At 49.5% G+C, this 11,150-nt stretch overlaps 1 protein-coding gene across 1 annotated transcript; it reads left to right on the forward strand.

Annotated features, from left to right (window-relative positions):
* The first annotated feature begins 233 nt into the window (after positions 1-233).
* Positions 234-4,949, forward strand: Tff3 (trefoil factor 3). Its single transcript, XM_034524933.2, has 3 exons — positions 234-397; positions 3,013-3,159; positions 4,774-4,949. The coding sequence occupies exons 1-3, from the start codon at positions 313-315 to the stop codon at positions 4,785-4,787; spliced, it is 246 nt and encodes an 81-aa protein (XP_034380824.1). The 5' UTR covers positions 234-312; the 3' UTR covers positions 4,788-4,949.
* Positions 4,950-11,150: the final 6,201 nt, after the last annotated feature.

Raw genomic sequence — 11,150 nt, forward strand, 5'->3', positions numbered from 1 at the left:
GTAGCCTGTGACTCTGTCCAGGCAGTGACCTTGCCTTACAGCCTCACAGAGCCTGCTTCTAGACTAGGTTCGTGCACTGATTAACACACTCTGTTTCCAGGCTGATTTGCCATGGCTATCCCCACCCCTTCCCTGTTTAATCCCTAAGCCCCTCCCCCTCCCCTGCCCCGATTTAGAATTGGGGAGGAGTCTTCTGAAATTTCACTGGAGAAAGTTCAGAGTCCACAGAACCCAGCAAACGCATGGCTATAAAAGGACCTTCCTTGTGACCCTGCACATCCTGTGTGGTGAGACTGACGCTTGCCTGTTGCCATGGAGACCAGAGCCCTCTGGCTAATGCTGCTGCTGGTCCTGGTTGCTGGGTCCTCTGGGGCAGCTGCGGACTACATTGGCCTGTGTAAGTACCTATCTGGTTCCCTCTGTACTAGGCTGGGACCTCTATGAGGAGGGGTACAGAAGACCCAGGCTAACAGAGCTTTCTGTGAGCTTGAAAGGTAGGAAACTGCCTACCTTCCTCATCGACTTAATGAATCACCTCTTAACAGGTACCCCGTTTTCTTGTGTCATACAGAGAGGCTCTTTCTGACCCACTTCAGAGACAAGTTAATGGAGGCTCAGAGAAAGTTAACATATTCCGGACAGCTCTCCTCCTCAGAGTCTGTAGCGGAGTTGGATCCAAGGCTGGGGTGGGAGTGATGGCTGAGGCTCACCCCCTCTCATTTCTTTCTTTGCCAGAGATTTCTGAACACACTGAGCATCCTGGCAAGTTACCAGAACAAAAAGAAAAGAAAGGAAAGAAACAGCTGAGAAAGCAATGGCTCCAGGCAGTTTATAGAAACCTGTTTTCCTTAGGCACTGGGTCACAGTGTTAGGTGAGAAGAACTCAGAGGCATTGGGTATGACCTTCACCAGGTCACCCCTGACCAGGGTGAAGACAATAGGTCCACTGGGGTGCTTTGAAACCCTGCTGCCTGGGGCATGTCAGCTATTTAAGAGCACCTGGTAGCTGGAGCTGGGTTGAAGTTTTGAAAGGTCCCTTAGCTCCCTGTCCCCCCCCCCCATCCCCGACTGTATCAAGGAAGATGTGACATACCCACTCCAGTTGGGGAGATAGAGAAGTTCGCTGGGTTTCCACTTAAGTGAAATCAGTTAGCTGATCATGTATATGAATAAGCATGTAATCTTCCTGAACCAGAAATGCTCACCGGGCAGTGGTGGTGCACACCTTTAATCCCAGCACTTGGGAGGCAGAAGCATACGGATTTCTGAGTTTGAGGCCAGCCTGGTCTACAGAGTGAGTTCCAGGACAGCCAGGGTTACTCAGAGAAACCCTGTCTCGAAAAACAAAAACAAACAAACAAACAAACAAACAAACAAACAAACGCTGCAGGTGAAGGGAGCTCAAAGCTAGGACAGGACAAGCTAACCACCAGGTGGTGGCAAGCTGCAGCAGAAACATTGAAATAGTACACATGGATTTTCCTTGTGGTTTGGTATCTCCCTGGACACTTTTCACTGTGGAGAGGGGAGTCCTTACAGATCAAACAAGCAAAGGAACTTCGTGTTAAGCTTTATAGGGCCCCTGGATTTCCAGGGATCCTGCCAGCTGTAGGATATCTAGACTTTTTTTTTTTTTTTTTTTTTTTTTTTTTCCTCCTAACCAAGGGAGGGACACTAGGCAAATGGCCACATTCCTTGGGGTAGTGTTCAGCAGTGGATTTATGTTGTAGAAATTATTTAATTTCAGCCTGGGGTTTCTACCCTGCCTTGATCACTTAGTTCTCTGATAAAACACACACGCAACCTTTATATTTATAGTAAGCCTTAAATAGCACATATCTACCCCCTATGCTAATAGAATCTGCTTTCCTATCAATAACCGGAGTTATTACTTACTATGTTTCATTTAGGCTGCTCTTAACTCCCATTGGCTAGTCCTCGGGGCTCACGTAACCCATGGTGGTTTCTCTTTCTCCTCCTGCTCATTCTTCTTCCTTGTCGTCCCTCTCCACCTGGACCCTAATCCCTACCTATGTCTCTTCTGCCTAGCTATTGGGTGTGGGCATCTTTATTTACCAATCAGAAATACCTTGGCGCCAAGGTGTACATGCAGACTCATCGCTGGGACAACCAGGTCTTTGGGGTAGGGGTTACATTTAGCATTACAATAGATAGCAAAAGACCAAATCTCTAAAGATACAAACCACAGCTATCCTTCCAAATCGAAGAGTGAATGTCGAGTTCAAGGTCAGCCTGGGCTACATGAGAGACTGTCTTTTTTTTTTTTTTTTTTTTTTTTTGATTTTTTGGTTTTTTGAGACAGGGTTTCTCTGTATAGCCTTGGCTGGCCTCGAACTCACTCTGTAGACCAGGCTGGCCTCGAACTCAGAAATCTGCCTGCCTCTGCCTCCCAAGTGCGTGTGCCACCACTGCCCAGCTGAGAGACTGTCTTTAAAAAAATAAATTTTTTTTTTTATCCTGAGCCAAGTTTGAGTGTCTGTGGCCACAAAACTCCCCCTTCTGCCACAGAAGTGGTTGCAAGAAGCTTTTTAGACACAATAAAAGGATGGTCATAAGTTAAGTCATTTTCCAAGTACACTGATGGGTGTGTCAGGGCAGTGGGCAGGGGGTCTGGTGACTTGGATGTCTCTGGTGGCATTCTTAGTTTTGGGGTTGGTGGCAGCTAAGGGTCTGTTAAGGCAGTATGTTCTACAGGTTTTACCTGATAGCCAAGGGATGTTAGTCAGATGCAGTGACAGGTGTTAACGGACTATGATGGGAACTAGGGACAGCCCAGGATGATTTGGGTTCTACATTCCCACCCCTCCACTGTCAGGGAGATCTCCAGGAAGCCTCACTTCTCAACAGACTGCTTTCCTTTACACATGTCCCATGGGGTCAGAGCATCATTCTCTCTGAACTCAGGGGGAACGGTTGTCAGGGATGCCCCAGGAAGGAAGAAAGTAACCCCAAACTAGTAGTCTGGCGGCTGACTGTGTTTCATTTGGACAGCTCCGAGCCAATGTATGGTCCCAGCAAAAGACAGGGTGGACTGTGGCTACCCCACTGTCACAGCAGAGCAATGTAACAACCGTGGCTGCTGTTTTGACTCCAGCATCCCAAATGTGCCCTGGTGCTTCAAACCTCTGCAGGAGACAGGTAAGGCTAGCCGGTGGTACCCAGGGTGGCTCTGTACTTTCATGTGGCTGGGGCCCAGGAGGACAACAGTATCACCAGTATTCCTTGACGAGACCTCATATCAGGAGCGTTGAGCTCAGGGCAGCTGGTGGCCCTTTCTATAAAACACATTATTGCGTTATGAGGACCAAGGAGATGACACAGGGCCAGTGAAATGCTTCTGAGGCCACATAAGCATGAGGGCATGAGTTTGATTCACAAAACTATGTCAAAAAGCCAGGTGTAGTGGTCATGTTTGGAACTTCATTGCTGAGGAGGCAGAGACAGGCAGATCCATGGGGCTTGCTGGCCAGCTAGCCTAGCCTAATTGGCGAGTTCCCAACCAGTGGGAGATTCTGAGTAAGCAAGACCCTCACTGGGTAAGCCAGTGAGATGGCTCAGCAGATAGAGGTGCCTATTGGCCATCCTGATGATGTGAATTCCATTCCTGAAACCCACATGGTGGCAGAAGAGAATTGACTCCACCAGGTTGTCCTCTGGCCTTCACAGGTGCACTGGCATGTCCCCCTCCACAGATGCACTCAGAGTACATAAACATATACATGAACACCCACACACACCCACACACACACACAGAGAGAGAGAGAGAGAGAGAGAGAGAGAGAGAGAGAGAGAGAGAGAGAGAAAGAATGATAAGGTGCCACATTGTGGGATCTGGTTTGAAACACACAGAGAGAGGGAGGGAGGGAGGGAGGGAGGGAGGGAGGGAGAGAGAGAGAGAGAGAGAGAGAGAGAGAGAGAGAGAGAGAGAGAGATATTTTATTTTTAGCAAACTAGCCCTCCATACCCCTTGTTACCTATGGCTGTGCAGTGCTCACAGCAGACCTGTAGTCAGGTGACTGTGCTCGTGCCCGCTGTGCCCCCACCTCCTACCTCCCCCCCACCTCCTACCTCCCTTATCCTTTCCCTGCGTGGAGTAAGTTGCAGGGCAGGTACCCTGAGAATCCCTGGATAAAGCCATGTGCAAACAGCAGATGGCCAGGCACATGGCAATTCTGTTTTACCCAGGTCCCAACCTATCACATCTTTGGGTAGCCACCCACTGTGAGCCATCTGTCACGTCCAAATGCTGGCTCACCTTCTAAGAAGGCAGTACCTCTACAAGGCATCTTCCTGGGCCAGCACTCAAATGAGCCAGATGTGCTCTTTGGCCTGGGTAACAGAAGGCTGAGTCCCAGCTGAATGGAAGCATACCACATGCAGCCCCCCCTCCTTCAGCCAGGAGAGAGGACTGAGAATAGCCAGGAGCAGCAGCAGGACTGGCCACTGCCCCACAATTGGCAGGTCACTTGCCTCTGGCTCCTTTCCGGGTACCATTTCACATACCGGATGCCAGAACCACTGGGGAGGTGGGGGGGGGGGTGCGGACCAGTTATCTGGTTTGGTAACACCAGGGAGGATGCAGCTTCTCTCCCAGGCTTTGGGGATTGGGGGAGGGAGGGCTCACATATCCACTATGACCCAGGGAAAGAAGGCAGACAGGTGCTGGTCTCAGAGCCTGTCTTGACCATGGGAAGCCAGGCAGTGCTGCATGGGAATGACCCCGCTCACCTCTACCCTTTCCTTCCTTCCCAGAATGTACATTTTGAAGCTGTCCAGGCTCCAGCTCTGCACCCTGGACTCCTGCTAATGGTGGTGGTAGCACCCATCCCTGATTTGCTCTCTGCTGCTGGCCAATAAAGGAATTGGAAGTCCTGAAGAATAAAGACAGCACAGTCAGCACAAGGCTGCTCTGATTGCTGAAACCTCCACTCTTGTGTTTATTTCTGTGTGTCACTCTCAGGGTGGGGAGGGTGAAGGGTCACACTTCATGGGGTGGGGACGTCCCAGGCCTGTGGGGAACTGATTCTGAGTTGCTATGATACACTGAGAACAGCTTCAAGCCAGGATCTCTTGAGGCAAGTATTCTAGTTCCTTCTATTGCTGTGATGAAACACTCTGACCAAAATCAACCTAGAGGAAGTAGGGTATATTTGGCTTACACTTCCAGGGCACAGTTTCATCATTGAGGGGAGTCATAGCGGGAACTTGAATGGGAGCTTGAAGCAGAAGGATGACCCTTGCTGGCACAGCCTAGAGTTCATGCTCAGTTGACTTGCTTATAAAGCCCGGGCATACCTGCCTAGGAATGGTGCCGCCCACAGTGGGCTGAACCCTTCTGGATCAATTAACAACCAAGGCAATCCCATCACCACCACTCTCACCCCTAGACATTTCAACAGGCCAATCTGATTTGGGCAAGCTCTCCATTGAGGATTCTTTCTTAGGTGACTCTAGAATGGGTCGAATTGAGTTAGAGCTAATGAGGGCAGCATGCAGGTAGAACCGTTCACAGCCCACTTCCTCTGTAAGATGTAAAACAAACAAACAAACAAACACCCCAAACCACCTCTCCTGCAAAATTTAGAAATCTTTATGTCTTTCTCACTGTGAAACAGAACTAAGAAAACCATCTTACATTCTGGCCTGGTTTATATTTATCTATGGTCATATTTAATATCTGCCACACTGCAGGTGACAGAGCAGTGGTCTGTATATCGCATCCTTACACATGTCCACACCCTCTAGGCTGATTGGTCCCTTCTCCTCATCTCCTGATGTGGCTTTCTCTGCACTCACCATGGGAAGGTTTGGGAGTGGATGTGCCTTCCTGTGGTACATGGCTGATCCCTATATCTGTTCCCATAGGGGAGCATCTCAGGGCCACGTCATCCATGCTACTGTATGGCTCATTTACACGACACAGGGGCCAGGAAACATTGCTTCTCATTGTGCTGGGGTTTCCTGGTTTCTTCTTCCTCGAAGAGACCTCGGTCCCCTTAACCACTGCATTGGAAATGATGGTTCTGTGTGATTTTTGGCAAGTTGCATTACAAGCATCACACTGACCGATTGTCACATTGACAGTGACACCCAGGGTGTACGGGGGGTGGGGGTGGGGAACCATTAGAAGCCACATCTTAAAGGACCATCAGAGTAAACTCCAGAGACAGACATTTGAGCCTGTATGGTAAGCAAAGCCCCTGTCTCTTTGGCTCCTACTTGCTTTTATAAATAAAGTTTTATTGGAAGCAGGGCCAAGATTACAATGTAGCAGTGGGGTACTGTTATCCAAGTGCAGAATTTTCACATTTTATTCTTGGTGAATCGGAGAACTGGTCAGTAAACCCAAGCATGGTGGGAAGTTTCTTAAGAGTCCCATTGCAGAAGTGTCATCTCAGTGTCAAGAAATCAGACTAAACAGGTCTTAGAAACTAAGAGAACATGATCACAGAGGCTGGAGATAGCCATCTCTGGGCAGAGAACATGGTCACAGATGCCCCCACGAGGGATCCCGCCAACCCTGGGCCTGCTGTAGAGAATGGACGGAGACTGATGGAGAAGTCCCTGGCCAGGGTCAACATCACAGAGCCCTCCAGGCTGGCAAGATGGGTCAGGCTCTCTCTCCTTACCCACAACTGGGAGGTCAGGTTTGGTTGATTTTGGAGGTGAAGTAAACCCCAGAGCTCTCTCTGACATGTAAAGTCCATGTTTATATTATACAAATAAAATATAAACCCAGTTCCAGAGGGGCTCTTTGTAATGGTCTGTAGGATCTGAATTTCTCAGTCAGAGCTCAGCTATGTTAACCTTGGCTGTGTTAATCTCGCACTGGTCATCAGCACTGGCCACCTCCCTGTCTAAAGCTTATAGAAGAAAACTGGATCTTGCCATTTCTGGTCCTTAGTCAAGCCATGGGGTCACCGACTCCCTGAGGTGGAAAATCCCTTTCTCTGTGAGGCAGATGCATCCTTTGCTTCCTGGGGGTGCAGCAGGCCTGGCCCTCTCTCTTTTTGCTTACAGCATCCATTCACCTGTCTCTGCCTAGCCTTCCTTGACCATGGGAACTCAGGATGCTATTCTTCTTCCTCGGGGGTCTTGGGTAAGATGGTGTAGACTTAAGTGAAAGCAATCTGGCAACATTCCAGGAGCTGTGCAGTACACACTAGAATTTCTGGGAGCATTTTCCAGGCCTAAGTGAAGCCAGCTGTGAGCTCACCCGGACAGAATCAGAACCTCGAATAAAACTCACATGGTACCATACCGCCCTCTGCTGGCAGCCTGGAGTAGAGGCTGCTCCTCGCCTCCAATTCTCTGATCTAGTCTACTATCTAGCTTCCTCTGTTTCCCTGCATTTCTACAGCATCCAGTCCCCGAGCCAGCCACTCCCTTGAGCAGCCCTGTGTGGTGTCCTACAATTGTTAATTCTTTCTGACACTATCAACGGAGCCAGTGCTGAGTGCTGAGACCTTTCCAGCTTTGACTAGCAAGCCCAGCATTACCCACACAGCATCTTGTAATTTTCAATGGGAGACGTGGGACTCACTCGGGCCAAAGAAAAGTATCTCCCATTGTCTTAGTTAGGGTTTTACTGCTGTGAACAGACACCATGGCCAAGGCAACTCTTAAAAGGACAACATTTCATTGGGACTGGCTTACAGGTTCAGAGGTTCAGTCCATTATCATTAAGGCAGGAACATGGCAGCATCCAAGCAGGCATGGTGCAGGAGCTGAGAGTTCTACGTCTTCATCTGAAGGCTGCTAGCAGAATACTGGTTCCCAGGCAGCTAGGATGAGGGTCTTAAGCCCATGCCCACAGTGACACACCTACTCCAACAAGGCCATGCCCACTCAAACAAGACCACACCCACTCCAACAAGGCCACGCCCACTACAACAAGACCACGCCCGCTCCAACAAGGCCACGCCCACTCCAACAAGACCACACCCCCTAATAGTGCCACTTCCTGGGCCAAGCATATACAAACCATCACACCCATTTAAGCCCATTTTCATGCTGTTCCCTGTCTAAGGCTTGGGGTAGACATAGTCTAACTGCATTGTTCTGTGAGTGTTCAGAAATTCGGGGCGAATACCTCAGTGTCACATGAATGTAGGGATAAGGCTGGCTTTGAGTAGATACAAGGTCAGAGGTGGGGGGAGTCTGTGAGGTGCCAAGTGTCACCCATATTGAACCCAGGCCATGTCCTGTGTTCCATCCTGACCTAGGTTATGTCCTGGTTTGCCTCTCTGTGGCTACGATGAACATTGTGACCCAAACCAAAGCAACTCAGGAGCAAGGGGAGGTTGATTTTTGTTTATACATTACAGCCCATCCCTGAGGGAACTCGAGGTGAGGCAGAAACCTAGACACAGGAACAGGGGCCACAGAGAAACGCCGCTTACTGGCTTGCTCCCAATGGCTTCCTCAGCTTGCTCTCTTAGACAACCCAGGACCACTTGCCTAAGGATGGCACCACCACAGTGGGCTGGACTTCCTCCCGCCTCCAACACACACACACACACACACACACACACACACACACACACACACATCAAGGTCTCCTCTTCCCAGAAGATTCAACCTTATGTCAACCTGACTCCGCCTCCCCCCCCCCCAAAAAAAAAAGCCAGGGCTTTTTGTTTTTGTTTTTTGTTTTCTGGCTTACATTGTCCTGCATTTACCTACCATGGAGCTTTATGGAAACGTGTCCTTTCTAGTGTAGTGATACCCCCACTACACGGCTGCCCACTCAGCCTGCAGGACAGAGCTCCTGTCCTTATAGGTGGCCTGTTTTTGGTGATTGCAAAAACACCCTCATTACATCCTTTGGGGTGTGGACATGCCAACACATATTGCATTAGATAGTTTATCCCATCATACTTAATAGGAATGTGTATATTTTTCAGAAGTTTGTGTGCAGACTTGACTATAGAGTGTGATGTAGTGTAGCAAGTAGGGGGTTCATCTCTCTCTCTCTCTCTCTCTCTCTCTCTCTCTCTCTCTCCTGTCTCTCTCTGTATGTGTGTCTGTGTGTCTGTGTGTCCTGTGTGTCGTGTGTGTGTGTGTGTTAGCTGGGGTTCATGGAATTCACTAGAAGAACAGAATGCATGTATATTATAATAGGGGGCTTCAATAAATTGTCTTATACCATAGGGGAATATGCTTGGGAAGCAAAGGAAGAAAGATCACTGCAAGTTCAAAGCCAGCTTGGTCTAGACAGTGAGTTATAGGTTGGGCAGGACTACCTAGTGAGACCCTGTCTCAAGCAAGTTAACAAACAAAACAGAATGTGTAACTATCAACACCACACACACACACACACACACACCACCACCACCACCACCACCACCACCACCACCACACCTCTCTGTCAATTCCATGCTCTGGCAGAGTCTGAGATTTGAGGTGTGTTGCCAGGGACATAAGCTCTTGGTCCTGCCCATTGCTTCTGAGATGGTGTGTCCCCTTCCAGGATGACCCTGTTGTACGTCTAACTTTCTTCCCTGCACAGAGATTACTAGATGCCTTTCCGTGCAGCTGTCCTTGTCCCCACTGCTTGGCTGCTGCAGCCTTTCTAATTCATGACTCCACCTCCCTAACCCTGCTCCTAACCCTAAGCTGCCCCCCTGTAGTCTTCCAGAGGACAGATTTGCGCCACACACTGTGTAGCTCCAATGACCACTAGAGGGCGCCCTTGGGCACACATAGGCATCTGTCACTGTCTTTTTCACTGACTTTTCAGATGCATCCAAGGGGATGGCACTTGGTCTCCTAGGAGGAGAGACTGTGCTGTTGACACCCGAGAGACCTGTGAGCCTGTGTGATCCCTCCACATACCCCCATTTCCATTCAGAAACATAGGGTGGTTCATTCAGAAACTTTCATCGCTGCTGCGCCTGGGGCAACGAGGAAGGTTTAGCCATGGAGAGGTAGAGCGTCAACAGGCACACCATGCTGGCTGCTTGAAGCAAGGATTACTCATGAAGAACTCCAGCAGGTCACCAGCAAGGGTCACCACATAGGTAGAGGGTTCCCTGACTAGTCTTGGCATCTCTGCCTCTGTGGAAAGGGACCTCGTAGAAGTACAGAGTTCTTTCTGGAGCCCAGACCTCATGACTCAGTGAACATAAAACAGACATGACCCCTAACTGGACATAGTTCATTCCACACCAAGGTGCAGGTGTACAACATTCCAGATGACTGATGATGCTGTTTGGTTCATCCGGTGCTGACAGGCAGAGACCAGCACTGTTTCATCGAGAGGGGCCACACTGAAGGAGCTGTGGGTTAATGCCAAGGTTTGCTGTTCTGTCTATGGAGTGTGTTAGATAGTTTTATGTCAACTGGACACAAGCTAAAATTATAAGGGGGAAGGAATGCCTCCATAATAGCAGGTTGTAAGCAAGCCCTTAAGGCATTTTGTTAATTAGTGATTGACAGGGGAGGGCCCAGCTCATTGTGGTAGCTCCATCCCTAGGCTAAAGGTCCTGGGTTCTATAAGCAAGCAGGCTGAGCAAAGCATGGGGAGCAAGCCAGTAAGCAGCACTCCTCCATGGCCTCTGCGTCAGCTCCTGCCTCCATCCTCCTGTTCTGTTTGAGTGCCTGCTCTGACTTCTTTCAGTGATGAACAGTGATATGGAAGTGTAAGCCATGTTTTCGTCATGGTGTTTCATTACAACAATGGTAACCCTAACTAAGGCAGGAGTCCACACCCGGGCCACGCCCCCCACGTCCCGGGCCACGCCCCCACGTCCTGGGCCACGCCCATCATGTTCACTGGCCTTCCTCCCGTGTTGTAGGGCGCCACAAAAGCTATAGGAATGTATCTCTTTGGATTTGTGGCTGTTTTGTTATTTTGTTTTTCAAAACAGTGTTTTTCTGTTTAACGTTCCTAGCTCTCCTGGAACTCACCTTGTGGACCAGGATGGCCTTGAATTCAGGTAGGTTCCCCTGCCTCTTAGAGTGGACCTTTTTGATCTGGCTGTCAGGGTCTCTGCTCTGTGTCCTAGAGGAAGGAGCAAGGTGTAGTTTAAACCTTGGACCTAGGCCACAGTGACTCTTGGGGGGTGGGGGTGTGTGTGAATTCCAGCAGGTCCGCTGGCTGAGAGCTCACGAAGCCCAGATCTAAA

This window comes from Arvicanthis niloticus, chromosome 20 (genome assembly GCF_011762505.2).
Source record: "Arvicanthis niloticus isolate mArvNil1 chromosome 20, mArvNil1.pat.X, whole genome shotgun sequence".
Taxonomy (NCBI): domain Eukaryota; kingdom Metazoa; phylum Chordata; class Mammalia; order Rodentia; family Muridae; genus Arvicanthis; species Arvicanthis niloticus.